The sequence below is a fragment of the Equus caballus genome, chromosome 7 (assembly GCF_041296265.1).
Source record: "Equus caballus isolate H_3958 breed thoroughbred chromosome 7, TB-T2T, whole genome shotgun sequence".
Classification (NCBI taxonomy): Eukaryota; Metazoa; Chordata; class Mammalia; order Perissodactyla; family Equidae; genus Equus; species Equus caballus.
In genome coordinates, this window is record NC_091690.1 from 68,693,715 (window position 1) to 68,715,200 (window position 21,486).

General features: G+C 52.7%; 2 protein-coding genes across 5 annotated transcripts in view; one reads left to right on the forward strand and one right to left on the reverse strand.

The window, feature by feature from the left end:
• The window catches only part of GAB2 (GRB2 associated binding protein 2), a 181,343-nt gene extending 166,762 nt beyond the window's left edge, over nucleotides 1–14,581 (forward strand). For both annotated transcript variants that reach the window (XM_023646534.2, XM_070274335.1), the window contains 7 exons: nucleotides 2,737–3,329; nucleotides 4,617–4,711; nucleotides 5,842–6,106; nucleotides 7,402–7,492; nucleotides 7,803–7,905; nucleotides 9,425–9,550; nucleotides 10,428–14,581. In XM_023646534.2, coding sequence (XP_023502302.1) covers nucleotides 2,737–3,329; nucleotides 4,617–4,711; nucleotides 5,842–6,106; nucleotides 7,402–7,492; nucleotides 7,803–7,905; nucleotides 9,425–9,550; nucleotides 10,428–10,571 — 1,417 coding nt within the window. In that variant the 3' untranslated portion in view covers nucleotides 10,572–14,581. The remainder of the gene's footprint in view (nucleotides 1–2,736; nucleotides 3,330–4,616; nucleotides 4,712–5,841; nucleotides 6,107–7,401; nucleotides 7,493–7,802; nucleotides 7,906–9,424; nucleotides 9,551–10,427) is intronic.
• Nucleotides 14,582–15,926: 1,345 nt separating this feature from the next.
• The window catches only part of USP35 (ubiquitin specific peptidase 35), a 39,691-nt gene continuing 34,131 nt past the window's right edge, over nucleotides 15,927–21,486 (reverse strand). For 2 of the 3 annotated variants that reach the window (XM_070274332.1, XM_070274334.1), the window contains 3 exons: nucleotides 20,664–20,770; nucleotides 18,184–20,134; nucleotides 15,927–17,120 (listed from right to left, as the gene is read on the reverse strand). In XM_070274332.1, coding sequence (XP_070130433.1) covers nucleotides 16,953–17,120; nucleotides 18,184–20,134; nucleotides 20,664–20,770 — 2,226 coding nt within the window. In that variant the 3' untranslated portion in view covers nucleotides 15,927–16,952. Of the gene's footprint in view, nucleotides 17,121–17,862; nucleotides 18,049–18,183; nucleotides 20,135–20,663; nucleotides 20,771–21,486 lie in introns of those variants that run through there. The other variant, XM_070274333.1, reaches the window with a different exon arrangement.

Sequence of the window (21,486 nt, forward strand, 5' to 3'; positions counted from 1 at the left end):
GGGCAACAAAAGACCCCGAATTTCTAAAGCAATCCTGAGAAAAAAGAACAAAATGGGAGGCATCACAATCCCTGACTTCAAAACATACTACAAAGCTACAGTAATCAAAACAGCATGGTACTGGTACAAAAACAGGTGCACAGATCAATGGAACAGAATTGAAAGCCCAGAAATAAAACCACACATCTATGGACAGCTTATCTTTGACAAAGGAGCTGAGGGCATACAATGGAGAAAAGAAAGTCTTTTCAACAAATGGTGCTGGGAAAACTGGAAAGCCACCTGTAAAAGAATGAAAATTGACCATTCTTTTTCACCATTCACCAAAATAAACTCAAAATGGATCAAAGACCTAAAGGTGAGACCTGAAACCATAAGGCTTCTGGAAGAAAACGTAGGCAGTACACTCTTTGACATCAGTATTAAAAGGATCTTATTGGACACCATGCCTTCTCAGAGAAGGGAAACAATAGAAAGAATAAACAAATGGGACTTCATCAGACTAAAGAGCTTCTTCAAGGCAAACGAAAACAGGATTGAAACAAAAAAACAACCCACTAACTGGGAAAAAAAATATTTGCAAGTCATATATCTGACAAAGGCTTAATATCCGTAATAGATAAAGAACTCTCACAACTCAACAACAAAAAATCAAACAACCTGATCAAAAAACGGGCAGGAGACATGAACAGACATTTCTCCAAAGAAGATATACGGATGGCCAATAGGCACATGAAAAGATGCTCATCATCGATGATCATCAGGGAAATGCAAATCAAAACTACACTAAGATATCACCTTACACCCATTAGAATGACAAAAATATCTAAAACTAATAGTAACAAATGTTGGAGAGGTTGTGGAGAAAAAGGAACCCTCATACACTGCTGGTGGGAATGCAAACTGGTGCAGCCACTATGGAAAACAGTATGGAGATTCCTCAAAAAATTAAAAATAGAACTACCATACGATCCAGCCATCCCACTACTGGGAATTTATCCAAAGAGCTTGAAGTCAGCAATCCCAAAAGTCCTATGCACCCCAATGTTCATTGCAGCATTATTTTCAATAGCCAAGACATGGAAGCAACCTAAGTGCCCATCAACAGACGAATGGATAAAGAAGATGTGGTACATATATACAATGGAATACTACTCAGCTGCAAAACAGAACAAAATCATTCCATTTGCAATAACATGGATGGACCTTGAGGGAATTATGTTAAGTGAAATAAGCCAGCTAGAGAAGGATAATCTGTGTATGACTCCACTCATATGAGGAATTTAAAATTATGGACTAAGAACAGTTTAGTGGATACCAGGGGAAAGGTGGGGTGGGGGGTGGGCACAAAGGGTGAAGTGGTGCACCTACAACACAAATGACAAACATTAATGTACAACTGAAATTTCACAAGATTGTAACCTATCATTAACTCAATAAAAATAAAATAAAATAAAATAAAAAAAGAATCATAATGTAAGAGAGAGGAAAGCAGACCTGGATCCCGACTTGCTCAGAACCTCATCCTCCATTTCCCAAGGTACCTACAAAGAACAGAGTCCAGTTTGAAAACCATGCTTATAAAGCCAAAGGCTTATGGAGCTTCAGAGCCAGTTGGGCCCTTAAAAATCAGTGAGACCCACTAGGTCACACCTTGTAGGGGGGCTTGGTGAAGCTCACAGAGCATATCATTAGCAGTGCTGGAACCTAACACAGATCCCTTCCCTCCCAGCTCTTTTACTGCTCAATCTTGCCTTATTTCCCAAGAACCTAAATTTGAAAAAAATAGGGGCTGGCCCAGTGGCGCAGCGGTTAAGTGCTCACCTTCCGCTTTGGTGCCCCATGGTTCACCGGTTCCATCCCAGGTGCAGACATGGCACCGCTTGGCACACCATGCTGTGGTAGGCATCCCACATATAAAGTAGAAGAAGATGGGTACGGATGTTAGCTCAGGGCCAGTCTTCCTCAGCAAAAAGAGGAGGATTGGCAGCAGTTAGCTCAGGGCTAATCTTCCTCAAAATAAATAAAAATTTTTAAAAATTAAACAAATTAAACTCTTTCTATCCTGAATATAGATCCCCAACAGGAAGCCCTTTTTCCTATAGATATTTAGACTTCTGGAAAGAGAGATTTCTTCCTCTAAATGCCTCTCAACAAACTATAATACATGGTAGAAAATCTATGGCTTACATTTGAATAGTTCTTTACAACTTACAACATCAACACCCATTTGCTGACTTATTTTACAATGGGAAAACCAAGACTCTTGAGTCTTTCCACTATCTCTCAGCCTTTGTGTTCAAATGTATATATTCTGTGGTTCTCAAAACAGTGAACAGGTGGGGGTATAACTGGCTTGTTGGTATCTTTTGGAGGAGGTGAGGCCAACCTTGCTCATCACTGCCACTTGGAGGTGGAGGAGAGATAAAGGCTGACAATGACTGAACATATGTATACGAGATATACTAGAACCTAATTTCTGAACAACCTTGCAAGTATGTTTTTAATCACCATTTTTGCAGATGCATAACATGAAGCTTAGAAAGAGAAAGTGTCTTGCCTAAGGTCACACAGCTAGTAAACTGAAATAAACTTCAGGCCTGTCTGCCTCCTCATCCTGTGTTTTTTCCACACCATCTAGCTGCACGGGCTTTGAACATGCCAACCTGCCTCCCTGGGCAGGCAGTCCTGGCCTCCTCTAACCCCTCTGCCCCTTCCTTCCTTTCTCTCTGTTAGGAGTGCCAGCTTCTCTCAGGGCACCAGGGCCTCGTTTCTCATGAGGAGCGACACAGCCGTACAGAAACTTGCCCAGGGCAATGGACACTGTGTCAACGGGGTCAGTGGTCAAGTCCACGGCTTCTATAGCCTCCCCAAGCCGAGCCGGCACAATACAGAATTCAGAGACAGTACCTACGACCTGCCCCGGAGCCTGGCCTCCCATGGCCACACCAAGGGCAGCCTCACAGGCTCTGAGACGGATAACGAGGATGTGTACACCTTCAAGACGCCCAGCAACACCCTGTGCCGGGAGTTTGGGGACCTCCTGGTAGATAATATGGATGTTCCAGCCACCCCACTCTCAGCTTACCAGATCCCTAGGACATTCACACTGGACAAGAACCACAATGCCATGGCCGTGGCCACTCCTGGGGACTCAGCCATAGCTCCCCCACCCCGGCCCCCCAAGCCAAGTCAGGCAGAAACACCTCGATGGGGCAGCCCTCAGCAGAGACCTCCAATCAGTGAAAGTGGCAGATCAGTCTCGGCCGCCGCCACCATCCCCAGGCGCAATACCCTCCCTGCAATGGACAACAGCCGACTTCACCGAGGTCAGTAGAAGCTCCAGCCGAGACCCCGGGGAAACAGAGGTAGCACAGGGCTTCTCAGTGGTTTGCTAGTCCTTAGTCATGCATGCTAAGGAGACTCACGGCCCACCCAGGTCACTGATATTCACGCGTCCAGGCATTTTCCACCCAGACCCCCTACTGGTTGGTTCTCCAGCACTTGAGGCTATTAGTGGACACACACAGTGGCAAGAGCGTAGCAGCCTCTGCTGGAGAGACGTTACTGTTCTACTAAGGGAGGTAGAGCGTTCTTGGTTAACCACAATACAATGTATTATGGTTTTAGAAGTCCAAATGATAGTATTTTATTCATTTATAAATCAAACCAAAGATTTCAAGAATAAATTTAGAGGACTAGTGCAAACTGGAGCCAAACCTCTGTGGACTAACAGACTATTCAAACAAAATTAGATCTACAAAATATTTTCTAAGCCACGCTTGAATCTCTTTGGTTAAAGTATAAACTTCAATCTGAAGTATATAAATTCTATTGCCACTTATTTTCCATTGAGAGTATTCCAGCCCTGCATATACCCTCCTCTATTTGATGAAAAAGTACAATAACACTAATGCCTTTCATTTTGCATGTTGCTTTATAGCAGGTGCAGCCTGTCCTTATCTGTCCTATTATTTAAGCCATGTAATGACCCTGAGAGTTTGGTGGGGCTTCATTGTCTCCATTTCACATGAGGCCCATGGTAGTTAAGAGATTTATTCATGGCTGCAAAGTCAGTCAGTGGCAGAGATGGGACTTGGACCTCAGGGTCCTGACTCTTGGCTTAGTACTCTTTGTGATTTTTTAGTCCATCAACTGTTCTATCAATCACCCTGTGCTTTGGAACTGAAATGATGCAAACATATATAAAATATGTCTCTGCCCTTCAGAGAGCTCACATCTAGTTGGGGAAATAAAACCAACATGTATATATTCGTCCAGTATCATTATTACTGTAGTATTTGTGTAAATGATGGCTAGAATGAGTGGGACAGGTGGTAAGGGCTACAGGAGTTGAAGGAGGGGCGCATAAATGAGGGCAGAAGTGGTCAAGGAGGGATATGATGCCGATGCTAACACCAGAGCTGGATCCAGAAGCCCGGGAGGAGCTTTTGAACAGAGGTGCGACATGACAGAAGTAATACCCTATCCCTTGGGGTTGAGAGTCCTATCTTCCGGTGTGTCAGTAAGCCCCTGAGCAGCATCGGTGAGGATTTAGGGAAGTGTCAACACGTGGATCAACTGAGTGCACATGGATCTTCCTTCCTCTGTCGTAGCATCTTCCTGTGAGTCCTACGAGTACCCCCAGCGTGGTGGAGAGAGTGCAGGCCGATCTGCCGAGTCCATGAGTGATGCAGTCGGTTCTTTCCTGGTGAGTGGGGCTTAGCCAGGGGCCATCAGGCCAGCTCAGGGGGTTAAAGTTCACATCCCGTGGAAATAAAGGCACAGCCCCGAAGAATGATGGCATCTCCATTTTAGGACCCTGCCTAGCTTCTTGTCTTACTTTAGAACCCTGGGTTGAGTTTTTTGGAAAGTAAGGTACAGGTATCCTAGTCTGGAAGAAATGAGTGTACTTAGGTACACTAGACTCCAAGGCTCACCAGCCCTGTGGGTAAGCAGGAGAGGTCTAGAATGCAGAGGACCCCGGCTCTGGGACGGTGGACCTAAGGCAGCATCCTTATCCATGAGGTCTCACCTGGAGGAGAGTGCTGCGGTGTGAGACTACGGGCAAGGGTGGTGCTGAGAGTCAGGCTCCATGGCAGATTAATGGTTTGAGCGCAGGATCCCAGGCTGCCCTGCAGGGGGCTGACCACAGTTCTGCAAGGTGTCAGGCCCCAGCTGAGCAGACTAAGGTCTGGCTTCAGGCCCACTGGAAAGACTGAAATTAGGTAATCAAGGCAGAAGCAGCCTAGTTGTACATCGGGACAGACAGGGCAGGAGTTGAAGGAAGGCTCTCGCCAGGGTTGCTGCATCGTACAACTCTATGGCAGCTCTGACTGCAGTGTGGGGATCACACTAAAAGCTGAACTGGGGAAGCACAGCTGGCCCCAGACGTCACCTGCTCGGTAGAGCCAAAGCTTCTAATATGCTCCTCACCCTGCTCAGGGCCTGAAATGCTGACGTGCCAGTGGTGAGTCTGGACTTGAGGTAGAAGGGCAGATCCCCAACCAAACCTATGCAGTCCATGGCTTGTGCTACCCCCTGCCTTGGTCAGGTATCCAGAAGGCCTCATGGACCAGCCGCCAAGGATGTTTCATGCTAAAGATTTATCACAAATCATAAGTGGGTCCCAAGGGATCATGGAAGCTAGAAGGGACCCACAGACCTCATTTTCCCCTGTCTCCCACTCTACCTTCTTACTTGGTTTTCCCAGGGTCGGCCTTTTAGCTTCACAGCACAGCTAACTCAGTCGTGACTTTTCTTACCCTGTATACAAATTCTCCCACCTTTCTTGTTTCTTCTTGCCAATGACAGCTGTATTTCTTTCACTCTCCTTCCTAGCCAGGGAAAACAGTTGTGGGCCGATCGGATAGCACCAATTCCGAAGACAACTATGTGCCCATGAATCCAGGTTCCTCCACCCTCCTGGCCATGGAGCGAGCAAGTGATAATGCCCAGAGTGTCTACATCCCCATGAGCCCAGGTCCCCATCACTTCGACCCGCTTGGCTACCCCTCTACCGCCCTTCCTGTGCACCGAGGCCCCAGCCGAGCAAGTGAGATCCAGCCACCCCCTGTCAACCGCAACCTCAAACCTGACCGGAAAGGTAAGTCCACTTTCCCCTGTCCCATCTCTGGACAATGTCCAGGGACTATTTGCATTCATTTAGGGATCAGGTGGATCCTGAACTTTTCTTGCAAGGAAGTGGTGGCCTCTGGGACCTAAACCACCCCAAACTCGCGCACACACACATACACAAACACTCCAAATCCATCCTAATGATCTGGCACCCTGGAGACTGGCTGCTGGAGCAGCCTGGATGGGCAGGAGTGCAGGAATCCAAAGGACACGTCGGACTTGGGTTCCAGCTTGCCGCCTGCCAACATGTGACTGTAGACAGAGCACTCTGTGCCTGTGAGCCTTGTTTCTTTGTCTGTGAAACACAGATGGGCCTGTAGCATGTATAAACTGTAGGCACGTATAAAATGCTGTTCAGTGTTGACGGATTAGTGTTAGATCTGGGGCGGGGCAGTGCAGAAACGACAAAGTGGTCAATTAAAAGATGTGCTATACTGTAATGGAAAGGCTTGAGCTTTCAAACCACATAGATGTGGGTGGAATCCTTATCCAGCACTTCCTGGGTGTGTGACTTTGGGTAAATCATTTAAATTCTCTGAGCCTCAGTTTTCTTATCTGTGAAATGGGGATAGTAATTCCTGCCTCCCAGTTTTGCTCAGAGGGAAAGCACGTAGGGCGTTGACTGTGGCACACAGTGGGTGTTGAGTGAAGTTAGATCTATGCCCCCTGCATTTAGACCGGGAAGAAGTGCTGTACTTCAGGCTCCACGTCTGCCTCAACCCCACTGTGGGCCTTGGATCAGTGGCAGGGATTCACAGGGAGAAGTATGTAATGGGGCGGAGAGAAGCCCTCCTTGTTCTGGCCAGCAGGAAATTAAAGTCTTAGCATTTGGATTGAAGCCTTCAGGGCCTCGTGGCATTCACCTTCCTCTGCTCTAGGTTCCCCAGCCCTGGACCAGGAGCAGCCGGGAGCCGTCACGGTGGCCTTCTCCATTTCAAATATCATCTCTTGTTTTTATATACAGTCACAGATCTGGGGAGAACAGTCTGTCGTCATACACTGTCCCCCCACGTTTTGGATTCTGAAAATATGATTGCCATAGATACAGTGCAAAGAAGATATAATGTGGACTCTGAAGACATGCCTTCAAGGCCAGTCAATGTGGGCAAGGATTATAGAACCTTGCTGAGCCTCAGTTTCCCTATGTAGTAACACTGGGATGAATACGAAGGCATTTATAAATATATTTGTGTGGTATATGTAAGTGTATGTATGTGTGGCATTAGCATTGGCTGATTACTTGACTTTCTGTTCCTGCTCCAGCAAAGCCAACACCACTTGACCTGAGAAACAACACCGTCATTGATGAGCTCCCCTTCAAGTCACCTGTCACCAAATCTTGGTCTCGGGCCATGTGAGTTTCTGTCTGTGGAAGCAGGAGCTTGGAACAGGGCCGTTAGGGCTGGCGAGTGAAGTGGTCATGGCCTGTGAGTCAGGAAAGCTGCATCCTGATGCTAATGCTGTAGCTGAGCACATCTCTTGATCTCTCTGGGCTTGATTTCCTCATCCATAAAGGGGGACTAATTGTACCTGCTCTGTATCAGATCTTAAACTGATAACGGAGTGTGAAGCTCTGAGGGTGGAGGGTCTGGGGGTGTGAGGGTCAGGGACCCAGCTGGAGGCTGAAAACTTCCTGAGGGCTTACTCTGTCTCTCTCACAACAGCCACACCTTCAACTCCAGCTCCTCCCAGTACTGCCGCCCCATCTCCACGCAGAGCATCACCAGCACGGACTCGGGAGACAGCGAAGAGAACTATGTCCCTATGGTGAGGCCCCTGGGACCCACTTCTCAGTTCCCCACTTCCCGGCTTGGCTAACTCACCTCAGCCCAGGGGTTCCTATGTTATTTGTGATTTAGTTTGCTGCTGGGGTGATTGTCAGAGGCAAGGAAGGCATGGTCCCCGCCCGCCAGGAGGCCACGGTCTTAAGGGGCAGAGAAGGCCTGTCTCTCTCACGACTGTGACACAGGTGGCATGGTCAGTGCCCCTGGAGAGGCAGTGCTGCAGGGATGCACCCGAAGGATGGGCGATCTTGCCAGGCAGAGGTGGAGGTGGCTGTGCAGAGGAGGGGCATGGGGGAGAATCATCGTCGTTTAGCTATGGCTGAAGATGAGGTGGGCAGGGGTGAGGTTGGACTAAAGCGGACCTTGAAGGACCCAGAATGCTGTCTTGGGAAGTCTGGGCTTTTCCTGTGGGCAGGAGGGAGCCCCAGAAGTCTGGCAGGCCAACTGCTTAGACAGGTGTTTGAGAAGAATGAATAGAGCACTCTTCGAAGGTAACTTCCTTCTCTGTCCTGTTAAAATCTTTGAAAAGTAAAAGGTCTTCTCTTCATTTCCTTATCCTGTTGTTCCCATGAGCATGGGCACGTATGTGAGTGTAAGCATTTACTGAGTATCTACTCAGTGGCAGGGGAACACACCTGCACAGGACTCACTGTGGGGAAGGCCACAGTAGAGCTACAAACAGGCAGCGCGTGGTAAGTTGCTTCCCCGAGATTTTCATTGAAAAGAGAATAGCTGCCCAGTAGCTGGGAGGCACTCCATAAATAATGAAAGAATGAATCAACCAACCAGTAACACAGCCTAAAAACAGGACATAGGGCTATGGCCTTTCTCATTGAGTATAAGACTTCAGGAAAATCCAAGACAAGTTGGTCTTGGTTCCCAGATGGAGACAGGACCCTAGAGCGTGTCCTTAGAAGAGCTGCTGAAGGGACTGGAGCCTGGGGAGGAGGCAGCTCTGTTCAGATCGCTGAGGTACTGGGGCCGGAGGGAGCAGGCTGCTCGGTGTGGCTCCTTTTTAGGCCACGGGTGGGAGTTTCAGAGATGCAGATCTGGTGCAAGAGAAGATGACTTTCCAACATCCAGCACATAAAGGAAACGTGCTCCCTTCTTAGGGACCAGCAAGTGAAGGCTGGGTCTGTCCGGGAGACCGTGGAGGAGGTTTGGCCTGATGCCCTAGAAGCGAGGCAGCGTGGTACGGTGGCGTGAGCACAGGTCTGGGAGTCAGAAAACAGACCTGGCTCCCATTCCTGCTCACCAGCTATACAACTGTAGGCAAGTCACTTGACTTCTCAACCACAGTTTTATCTTTGTTTTTAAAAGTAAGAATAGTAGTAATACCGACGTCACAGGATTGTCGAGGGTTTAAGTGAGAAGGTGGAGTCCCTAGGGCAGCGCGACTCAGAGCAGCACTCCGTGAGCTCGCAGCTCTTGCTCCCAGAGCTGTGTTCTTCCAGCTTAGTCTGTTTCCTGAACTTACTAAGTTTCTTCCTTCTTTATGACAGCAAAACCCCGTGTCTGCATCTCCCATTCCCAGCGGCACCAACAGCCCAGCCCCAAAGAAGAGCACCGGCAGCGTCGATTATCTGGCCCTGGACTTCCAGCCGAGCTCCCCAAGCCCCCACCGCAAGGTGCCTGGGGTGGGGAGTCAGCGCTCTCAGGGCCCTGGGGGAGGGATGCCAGGGGCTCAACACTGAGCACAGCACTCGGCCTCTCATGACTCGACCATGCTTTAGTCGGGGTCTTAGAGGGCTCTTTCCTCTCTCTCGGTGCACAGACACCCTCGGTTCACGGGACCTCCTCAGCCAGTCCATCCCCCTTGTGCAGGTGGGCAAACGAATGCACACTGAGACACAATCTGCTCGAGGTTACACAGTGAATCAGTGACAGATCCAAGGCTCAGGGATCCTGTGCCCTGGTCCCGAACTCTTCTTTGAGGAGCACTCACTGTCTGTCTGGGTCCCAGGGCCCCGCCATGGGTACAGTGGCCTTCCAAAGGGACTTCCAGGCCTAGGAGAGCCCTCTGAGGGAAGCACACTTAGCTCCCAGTCCAGACAGCGGAGTGGGGAGCTCCACCTCAGCGCAGTTCCCCTCACAGGGCAGCTGTGAGTGCTCACCGAGGGTCACACACAAAGCCCTCTGGCTGGTGCTTGTTGGCACCCAGCAAAGTCCTTGCCCTGGATGCGTGGCCACAGGGAGGTGGATGGAGGCAGAGATGAAGGCCTGGACCCATCCACTAGGCCAAGGAAGGGCCTAAGTCCTCCTAGGAGCTGGGAAATCAGGAGGGCTGGTGGGGCTGTAGCATCAAACAGGAGGGAGGATGCCGTTTGGAGTTCAGACTCTGAAGGCCAGTTTCAGAAAAAGAAGACAGGCTCCTGAGGCCGGTCAGAGTGCCGGGCAGAGGCCCACCTCCACTCGCCGTCAGACAGCTCAGGAAGAGCCCACCTGCCTGCCCCTTACCTCACTGACGACTCACGGCCACCTCTCCTTTCCCACTCTGTCCCTCAGCCATCCACATCCTCCGTCACTTCGGATGAGAAGGTGGACTACGTTCAAGTGGACAAGGAGAAGACCCAGGCCCTGCAGAACACCATGCAGGAGTGGACAGATGTGCGGCAGTCCTCAGAGCCTTCTAAGGGTGCCAAGCTGTGACTCAGGGGCCGCCCGGCACCCAGAGGGGCCAGGAGGCAGCGTCTCCAGAGCCGGCTCCTCCCCGTCTGTCTCCCCTGTCTCCTCTCCTGTTGCCCCATCCCACCCACCCCCCTCCACTCTGCCACTCTGGCCTTCAAAGCACTTGACATCAGGGACCCTGAACCCTTCCCCTGGGGGGTGAGGGCCTGATTGAGGCACTTCCTCTGCCCACTCGGGGCCCACCTTTGATTTTTATCAGTAATGGCCATGCCTCTACCCACCTTAGTTAGAGCTATTGCCAAAAAGCCTCCTTCAGCCTCTTCCTGCCCTTTAGACCTGAATATCTACCAGATGTTTGGAGGGAGGGGCTGGGGCTCTGAGCCAGATTCCACACCTCACACTCGGTCACAGCCCTCAGCCCTCTTCCCTCCCGCTCCTGGGCTACCTCTCCTTCAGTCTCGGAAGAAGCCAAGTTGCCTCACTGACCCAGGGAGCCAAGGACCAGCAGACCAAAGTGGACTTGGACTTCTTCATCCCTGTCTGTCTTGGCAAGGGAGAGGCAAGGCCACCAAAAGAGGGAGGAGTCAAGAAGGAAGGTTAGAGGTGGTCTTGAGGGATAAAGGAATTAGGTCCCTAGATGCAGAAGGGCAGTTGATACCTGCAGGGTCCCCCACTCAGGCTAAGTGGCAGTGCAGCTGTTACCAGGGTGGGAGAGGCAGAAGGATGAGGACAAAAGGAAGGGAAACTGAGGATCATGGGCAACCAAGAACAAGGAGAAGCAGGGCTCAGAGCCCAGGAGATGGGGTGACAAGGACGCTGCGGGGTCGGGCCCCTGAAACTGTGGAGCTGCAAGCCCACTGCTGCTCTGCAACAGCATGCAGTCTCTTCCCCAAGTCCCCACCCGCCTGAGTGCCGCACTGGAGAGGGCTGGACTGTGCTGGGCGATGCAGCGTGCGGTCTGAGTGCCAGCACGGTGAGGGGAGGCTGGTGGGAAAGCAATGCAGGGTGCAGGATGTGGGAGGGAGGGAGTGTGGGGTGGACTGGAGGTGAGGCAGGGACCGAGGGGCAACGCTGGGACAGGAACGGGCTGGGCAGAGGCCCAGGGCAGTGCACGGACACTGCAGTGGCGACGGTGCATAGGGAGTTTCTACAAGATGGGGAGGCGCAGAGGTAACTGATGGGATGAGAGGCGGGGTGAAGGCCGTGGGGGGACAGTGTAGCAAGTGGGGAAATACATCCAGAGAACCTGGTGGAGGTCCCGAGGCAGTGCCATGGAGATGCAGGGTGGAGCAGAAAGTGAAGAAGTGGTGCATCATGTCAGGAGAGTGGTGTGCATGGTGACATGACACGAACTGGATGGACAGTTCATGATAGGACTGGTGGATGGCGGGGTAAAGCAGTGCAACGGGGAGAGCAGGGCAGAACGGAGCTAGAGGACACGTGAGAAGGGCCGGCAGCTACTGTGGTTTGGCTGGGCTTTGTGCCCGGTATCAGGCCCAGAGTCTTTTCCCAGCTCTTCTCACCGTCTGTTGCTCCCTTGCATCCCAGGTGCCTCACTGGACTCCAACCTGGCTACAGGGACAGGAGAGGCCAGGCCTCCCCTCTCACGGTTTGAAAGGCTATCAGATCAGCATCGCCCTCCCCCAGCCCTGCCAGGGACAGAGGCAGGGCAGCGGCCCAGGCTCTTTCTCCTAAGCCAGGGAGGGAGGATCTGAAGCTTTTATGTTGACAGTTCTTGGCCAAATTTTCAAGAGTTTCAGAGGCAACTGGGCAGACCAGATGTTTCATCCTACCCTGGAGTGAATAGACTTTCTTCCTCAAAAAAAATGACTTCCCACCATGTGTAATGGAGGTGTCTACTGCTCACCTTTCAGCTCCTGTGAGCACACGTGCACACACACAAATGCACATCTCACCTGCCCAATGGCCTGACTAGTCTCTAAGAAGTCCCATCCTGGGAGAAATGCCGCTCTCCTCCTAGTATTAGTTCAAATCAACTCAACAAGCGTTTATTAATGGCTGCTGTGGCCAGGCTCTATCTAGACTAGGCACTGAGGACACAGGAATTAATCAGACTTGGTCCCTGCACTTGAGAAGGTCACAATTGATGAGAAAACACGAGGGCACAAGACGTTGGTAATGGCCGTGAGAGAGACTTAAAATGCCGATGGCCTGCAGAGGAAGCGAGGCCACTTCTCCGGGAGGTTGGTGCAGGGGCAGGGATGGAGAGGGGTGCAGATAGGGAGGGGGGCTTTAGGAAAAGGGGGGGGGGATACCTGAGATAGGACTTAGAGGAAGACGGGTCAGATTTTTACAGGGAAGGAGGGCAGGGCCGAGGGGCAGTGGAGGAAGGAGGAAGAAGAGACTTGGAAAGCCTTGCACTTTGGGAACCAAAGACCTTTGGGAGCATGCGTCCAGCCCCTTGGGAGCAGTGGGGCCCTGCCTCGGTGTCCCACAAGTGAGGCGGTAATCGTGGCAGTGGCTGACACTGGGCGGGGTCTGCTGGTTCACTCTGCCCAGGCCTGACTTTGTCCCTTTAAGGCCTTCTACAAAGGGTCTCTATGGCAGAGCTTTTCGTGTTCCCAGCCCCAGCAGCCTCCCTATTGGCCCCAGGGTGCCCCAATAATGTCAGCATTTTCTGTGTGCGCCATGATGTGAATGAAACCGGTTAGAGTCATCAGAGACTGAGGTGTCCAAATCTAAGGCTTCCTTCCAGCTCTTGGTTCCTGTGACTCCCAAACCCTTAGGGTGGAGGTAAGAGCAGAGATGGAAGAAGTACAAGAGGAGAGGAAACTGGCCTGTTGACCGCGGAGACTGGCTCACAAGCCCCCAAACTACTAGGGGTTTCGTACACACCTGTCAGCTCAGTGTACAACACTGGTCCTTTGGCCTCTCAGTGGGTCAGAGTCCACCTCTCCTGGTAGCCTGGCTAGGACTGAGACCCCGGAATGGGGCCGTCTTCTCAACCAGCACGGCTCACACCAGAACTCATCCTACCTGGGGCTCCCCAAAGGAGCCCGCTTCCTATTCCAGCTCCACCTGGAAAGTAGAGCAGGAACAAGGAGAAAAGGACTGAGTGCTACAGGGAGACGATGGCTCCTTCGGACCTTGGTTTGCCCGTCTGTGAAATGGGTGATTAGATTAGACGGTCCCTGAGGCCCCTTCCGTGGCTGACAGGCAGCACCAAGAGCATTAGCCAATTAACCCAGTCCCCTCCCTAGATTGATTTTGGTAACTTCTACCTTTGAAACCATTCAAAGATGCCCCATTCCTAGGACAGAAGCACAACCGTTCTGAACTGATTGAAGCATGGGCTCAACTCCAGTCTGCCCTTTGGCCTCTTGACCTGCCATGGGGCTGAGGCCTCAGCCCCAAGCCATGGCCAACCAGCCCTCCCCCAACCCACACCCCTCTGACAGAGCTCGCTAAGAACAGGACAGGAGAGAAATCAGCCCTTCCTTCCCCTCTCTGGGCCTTCATCTGCAAAATGTGGGGGAAGCGAGGCTGATCACGTGAGCGCCAAAGCCCTCTCCTTCAGGGGCCATCCTTCTGGGACTCACCAAGCTCTTGGGGCCTGGGCCACGGCAGGCTGCCTGCGGAGGGGCTCCACTGGAGATTCAGGCTGTCATGTGATATTTGGTGGTGTGTGTTCTTGTGTGTTTGTTGGTTACATGTGTCTTGAAATTTAGAATCATTTCGCACAGAACTGTCGCTATTTGTCGGGAAGCAAAACTGGGCTAGGAGAAGCCCAGTCCTAGGTTCTTGCCCTGTTACCATTTAAAATTGACATTTAATTTTTCAAATCACTGTTGGTGCCTAATCACTTAAGTTATTAATTTATTCTGTTTTCTTTAAGAAAAAAAATTTGTAACACGTATTTATCCTGTGAGTAGGTCTGGGGTTGGGGGGGAACATGTTCAACTGGGTCCTGTTTTTGCTGTGGTGACACATGGTACAGGCCTGGAGCTTACAGGTCCCTTTTTACTGTGGTGTTGGAGCAGGACAATAATAAAGTCCATTAGAAGCAACCAGAGAAGACTGTTGGAGTCTGCCTCATCAGAAGCAGCTGGGGGTGGAAGCCACAAATTCGAATCCCAGCCTGGGGGCTGTCCATGTGTAGGCTTAAACACTTTTTTTTAAGATTGGCCCTGAGCTAACTACTGCCAGTCCTCCTCTTTTTGCTGAGGAAGACTGGCCCTGAGCTAACATCCGTGCCCCTCTTCGTCTACTTTATATGTGGGACGCCTACCACAGCATGGCTTTTGCCAAGCAGTACCATGTCCGCACCCGGGATCCGACCAAGCAAACCCCGGGCCACAGAAGCGGAACGTACGAACTTAACTGCTGCACCACCGGGCCAGCCCCATAAACACATTCTTGACAAGAAAATCATCTCTCTCATGGTCCCAGAAGGCAATGTGCCAGTCTACTCCACTTTCATCTTAATAGAAAATCATTGGGTACTTTTCTTGGCTGGGAGCAGGAGTGACTCCTCCTTACCTTGGAATCTGTATTCCAGATGTGTAGCATGGGAATTGCAGTAACATCTGTCAGTTCATCTCAGAAGGTGTACTGGACTGGGACTGTAGAGCGTGACTTGGTCTCTGACAGACTATCGGCCCACTTTCGCTGGTCCCTAAGGTCTGACATGTCAAGGGTCTATGACGTTTGGGCCAAAACTCAACTCTTCCACCTTTAGCACAGGCAGGCAGCCCCTGGCCACACCACTGTCACCGCCTGCCTCCACACCTTATTTGTTCTTCCAAAGCGGGTGGACGGGGTTGGTGAAAAGGGGCCCCTGTGTGCCCGTCCAGCTCCAAGAATGGGATGACACCTGAGGGAAGTGTCCCAGCCTTCCTCCTGGTCTGTGCCCAAGTCCAGCCCAGGAAAGGCCACCCCTACCCCCAGGTTCTCGGAAGGAAGGAATGAGGAATGTGTATCAGCAGTGGCTATTTCTGGGCAGTCCAGAGTTCTTGGGATCTGAAAACCCCCTAGATATTGGGACTTCAGCCCTCCCTGATTGATAGGTGAGGCCCCTGACAGTATCCAATCAGACAGCCGCCAGCCTATGTGCCTGGCCCTCCAGAGGCGACGGGCTCCCCTGCTTCTCGGGATAATGAGCCTGCTCTTCCCTCTGCTGGTACCTGCATCTGGGGATGTCCCCACCACCGGTCCCAGCTCTGCTCTCTGGGTCCTCCCAGCCCTCACCTTTAATGTATACAGCACTTCCGTGCAGGGCACTTGCCCCTCCTGTGGTGCATCGCACATGTCAACAGGGCAGGGGATACACCCTCCTTACTGCCCAGACACAGGAAGAAACCAAGGGTAGAGCCGACATCACAGCCACTGAGGCAGAAAGAACGACATCTTAAAGGCTTCAGAGAACCTATTTTTATTCCTGTTCGAGACCCTGGGTCTCTTCTCTCCATTCAGAAGGGGTACAGCAGTGTCAGGGCACAATGAGGTCAATATCTGCTCCTCACCAGACCACCCCGGCCAGCCCCCTAGGCTGCTCTAATGGCCAAGTGACGAGGAGCTGAGCCAGCCAGCGTTCCTCAGGATGGAGGATGGCTTCCAGAGAAACACAAACATATGTGCAGTAAAATAAGGACACTCTATCTTAACCAGAATGGGGATGCAAATGGTGGCATCTCAGGCACTGAGGCAGGCTAGGGGAGGGGGCGCTGCCCTCCCCTCTACGCAGTGTTGCTTGGTGTTGGGGAGACAGTCTCTGAGCGTGTGCCAGGCTGCTTCCCCCTACATTCCTCTCAAAAACAAACAGTACAGCGGTGCAGGCACCCACCCATTTGGCCTCTGAAACCCCCTCAGAGAAACAAGGTGGCAGCCAGAGGTGTGACACACAGCCCCGTCTTTGTGCAAGGACTTGCAGCCTGCTCTTGTACTACCGAGCAACAGGATTGTCTCAAAGGAGCCAGCAGGGAAATGCTACTTGATGGCGAAACACTAGAGCTGTGACGTTCAGCTCTGTTAGGGAGCCTGCGGGGGGACGGGGGAAGACAAGGCCCAGAGTGAGTGTGTCCATCGAAGCTGCTTCAAGTTGACCAGGACACTTGGGTGCAAAAATCTTAATGGGGTTGATCCCGGTGTCAGGGCCAGAGGCCCAGTTTAAGGGGCTTGGGTCCCACCTCTATAGCTGAGTCTCCGTGTACCCTTCATGCCGGGGACCACTGTCCCAGAAGCTTCCTCTCCATCCTTCTTGCCCTTGGAAAGGCCCGCCTTCAGGACTGGACTGGCCTCCACAGCCTCCCTCAGACCCCACCTGGCAGAGCACCCGTGCCAGGACCTGGGCCCCCACCTGCTCCCAGAAGGAAGGGGTCAAGGCCTCCCCTGAGGTTGGTTGTGGCACCCCCACAGGTAGGAGCAGGTGAGGGAGGGTTCACATTAGAAGACCAGTCTGTGGAAGTCACCACCATTGCCACCTGCAGGGTTGCAGCCCCCGGGAGAGCCTTCATCCTCATCCTTGTCTTCGTCAAAGCCCCTCCCCCAACGCGGAGATGAGGGGAGTGTAGAGATGTAGGCTGCCCTGCTCCGCGCCTCCTTCTCCTGCTCCTGGGAACACAGATGGGGATGGGGCAGGAAGCTTAACATTTAGGCTCAAAGCCAGAGTCCTGTCTTCACTCCCTCCCCCAACGCCATCCAGCACAGCACTCCTGAATGTCTCCTCGGGTCCCCAGCACAGGCAGGGGAGCTTCTGACCTGGAGGCATTCCAACTCAGCGGGAGGATGGATGGGATGGAGCCATCCTTCCATCCTATATCTAGGCTTCAAAATCATTCCTCCTCCTCCCCTAATAAAAAACCCCCAGCCCCTTAAAGGAAAGGACCCCATTCAGACTAGACGATGAATAGCTGACAAGGGCCTGATGTGGCACGAGGAAGCAGGAGGTCCAGGGACTTCAAGGGTCACGTTACACCACACAGGGACCCTCTACAGGCTTCCTGACCCACCTTTCCAGTTCACTGCCTCTCAAGGCACCAGGAACAGACTCTGCCAGTGAGAAAGCTCTCCTTCCTGCTGACCTGAGGCTGGCCTCATGGGGACCCCTTACCACAGCCCTGCCTCTGCCTGGACAGCTCGGCAGAAATGTGAAAGCAGGCCCGGTGCCCCCACCCCACATAAAACACCAGCCCCGGTGCTGCTGTCCACAAGTCCTGGCATGGCTGCTTCAGTGGTCTGTGGCTAGTACCCCTCCCATTGCTCAGAGCCCTTGCTGCCCCAGTTGCTAAGCATTTTGATACCACCCTTGACTCTAAAGAGCAGAGTTGAAAGCACAGTGACAGAGGAGACTCACTGGGTAGAGTGGTCCCCCAGAGCCCCACGGATGCCTGCTCTACGCACGCCTGCTCGGCTATTCATTCACAGAAGCCCATGCTGCTCCTTCAGCACACTTATGAAAACTGTTAATAACTGATAGTTATTTAATGTCTGCTCCTCTGAAGTAAGGGGTTATGTCTGGTCCGCCAGTTCATTCGCAGCACTAAGTGATAGACGAAGGGATAAAAGAAAAAAAGAAGAAACTCAGAGAGAGGAGCAGTAACTTATCTAAGCCCGTGGTTGTGCCAGGAAGCCCTCCACCCGGGAGATCAGATCAAAGGCCGCGATGGCCGCTCACCTGCAGGTAAAGGATGTTGTCTTTGGAAATGGCTTCCATCAAGTCTTTGTGGAGGGTGGGCTCCGCCCGGACTCGGGGAGAGCCTGGCTCAGCCTCAGGCCCCTCCCCGGGCCGCTGCCGGTAAAAGAGCACGTAAGCCGTGTCCTTGGGGAAGAAGGAGGTGACATTGCTGACAGACTCGAAGGAGGAGAAGGACACCCGAGTGTCGTTGAACAGATACCACTGGTTCTCGGGCTCGGGCCTCTCGGCAGTGCCCACGGAAGGGGCTGGGCGGGCAGCGCCCTCGCGGGCATAGCAGTAGTAGTGACCGCTCTCCGAGGACACTCCAGAGTGCACCACAACGCTGCAGAGGTCGTAGGCCTGGCCGTGGCCCCCGGCCAGCGGCAGGCGGAGCAGCAGGGGGATGGAGACGTCGTCCAGGATCTTGCGGCGCCGCATGGTGCGCAGGTCGAAGGAGAAGCGCAGGAGGGTCAGGATGAGGTAGCGCGGCCCCTGGCTCAGCTCCACCACCTTCTCGGCGTCCTGCAGGGAGGCGCACGACTCGCAGTAGTAGCGGTTCTCTGCTGTCAGCCTCTCAGGGGACAGGAAGTAGTTGACCAGGTCCAACACGGAGCGGGAGCCCTCCCCAGGGGAGGTGGCAGCAGCCCTGTTGGTCCCTGGTCCCAGGCTGTCCTCTGCCTTCTTCTTTTCGTTCTCAGCCTCCTTCTCCTTCTCCACCTTCTCCTCCTCCGCTTCTTTGTCTTTCTCCTTCTCCTCTTTCTCCTTCTCCTCTACTCTCTCCTCCTCCTTCTCTGTTCTCTCCTCCTCCTTCTCTGTTCTCTCCTCCTCCTTCTCCTTCACTCTCTCCTCCTTCTCCTTCACTCTCTCCTCCTTCTCTTTCACTCTCTCCTCCTCCTTCTCCTTCACTCTCTCCTCCTTCATTCTCTCCTCCTCCTTCTCCTTCACTCTCTCCTCCTTCTCTTTCACTCTCTCCTCCTCCTCCTTCACTCTCTCCTCCTTCACTCTCTCCTCCTTTATTCTCTCCTCCTCCTTCTCCTTCACTCTCTCCTCCTTCACTCTCTCCTCCTTCACTCTCTCCTCCTTCATTCTCTCCTCCTCCTTCTCCTTCACTCTCTCCTCCTTCATTCTCTCCTCCTTCTCTTTCACTCTCTCCTCCTCCTCCTTCACTCTCTCCTCCTGCACTCTCTCCTCCTTCATTCTCTCCTCCTCCTTCTCCTTCACTCTCTCCTCCTTCTCCTTCACTCTCTCCTCCTCCTTCTCCTTCACTCTCTCCTCCTTCTCCTTCACTCTCTCCTCCTCCTTCTCCTTCACTCTCTCCTCCTCCTCCTTCACTCTCTCCTCCTTCGCTCTCTCCTCCTCCTTCTCCCTCTCCTCCTCCTTCTCCACTCTCTCCTTCGTTTCCTCCGCTCTCTCCTCCTCCGCTTCCTCCTCCTTTTCCTCCACTGTCTCCTTTTCCTCTGCTCTCTCCTCCTTCTCCTCCACTCTCTCCTCCTTCGCTTCCTCCTCCTTCTCCACTTTCTCCTCCTGACTTCTCTGCTCCCAGGGTCCCTGGGGGCCCAAGCCTTCAATGTCCAGGACAGCTGGGGGGGCACCCCCTGTGATGCAGTGTTTCCTCTGCCTCCGAGGACCTGCCCTGCTTGGAACCTGGGCTCGGGATGGCGATGGGGGGTCCCGGGCTCCAATGTCCTCTGCAGGGAACATCACTGAGCCCAGGCGGCGGCGGCGACAGCGCTCAGCGGGCGGAAAGGCAAGAGAGAGGTCTGTGAAGGCCTCCTCCCTGGAGGATACATTGAGGCAGTGTAGACAGCATATCCGAGTCATGATCTTGCCTCCGAACATCTTCTCCACAGACGTTGAAGTTGGGCTAGGGGGCTCCTCGGGTGGGGAGGGCAAGCTGGACTGCTTGAGCTTCTGGTAGATCCTTGTCCCCGTTTTCTCCTCTTCGTGCAGCCTGGAGCAGGGAGAACAGGGTCTTTATCCATACACATGGATCCATTTCCAATGCAGTGGCCTGACTCATGCCATCTACCTTACTCAGCTGGCCACACATCTGGACATACATACACATTCAGGAGTACGCAGCAAGGAATATACATACATGTGCAAAATGGCATCCGTGCACACGTACTGACAAACCAGACACCCACGCTACTAACCTGCACACAGGCACACAAACCTGCTACATAAAGACCTGCCATGTCTATGTGCACATGCCCCCAGAGCCGTGACAAAAACAGACACACACACATACAGCGTGCAGACGCACACACTTACCCCTCCCAGGTCACAGTTCAGGTCAGCATCTCCCAAACTTCCCTCACACTCAGCCATGGCCCCCACACCCACGGCACACATCTTCTCAGTCTTCCACAGTGCAATGCAGTGCCCCCATTTCCAGAAAGAGGGCAACACAGCTCAGAGGGTTGGGCTTTGCCCCAGGTCTCGAGGCCCCATGCAGATCCAGGCCTGGCCTCCCTTACCGATCCAGCAGGTACTTCAGGTACTCTGAGCAGTCCTGCTGGGTGCCGGGGCTGAACCAGGGTGTCCAGGATGCAGAGAGGAAGTTCTCTGGAGAAATGGCAGGCCGCTAGGACCAAGGCAGGTGAACAGCAGGGTCAGGAGCAGAAGGCCGCTCACCAAACACTCTGCAGCGTGCTAGCCTAAGGGTCCACCTGGGGCCTCTCTGCCCCAAACTTCCTGGCCTCCTCACTGAAGTCCTCCCGCTTCCGTTGTCCCTGACCCATCCCATCCCACCAAGTCCACGCAGCCCGTGAGCCGGGCATCGGGTTCATGGAGATAACAATCTCCTAGGAATTTACCCTGCCCTGACACATCCCATATTTTCCAGGCCTTTGCTCACTGCCATTCCCTCTGCCTAAAATACTCTTCTCCTCATCAAAAGGTTAGCTACAGAGTTCAAGTCCCAGACGCAGTGTCACCTGTTCCAGGTCTTCCCAATGGCTCCCTCTCCATCATAATCAACCTCTCCCTCCCTTGCATGCCGGACAAGCTGCATTTCCCGCTGTTCAAGCACTACAATTGTTATCTGCAGGTCCACCTTCCCCACCAGAGTATCCACCTTCCACACCCGACTATGAGCTCCCTGAGGGCAGAGACCGTGGCTTACTCATCTCTGTGCCCCTACACAGGGCCTTGCATAATGCTTGGCCAAGGGCTTTACGTTCCATGAGGGCAGAGACTGCGAACAAAATAAATTCAGCCCTCAGGGTTCAGCCCGACAACGTGAGTGCTCAAAAATGACAGCAGATGAACAAGGGAACACCTGATGCGATGGAATCACAT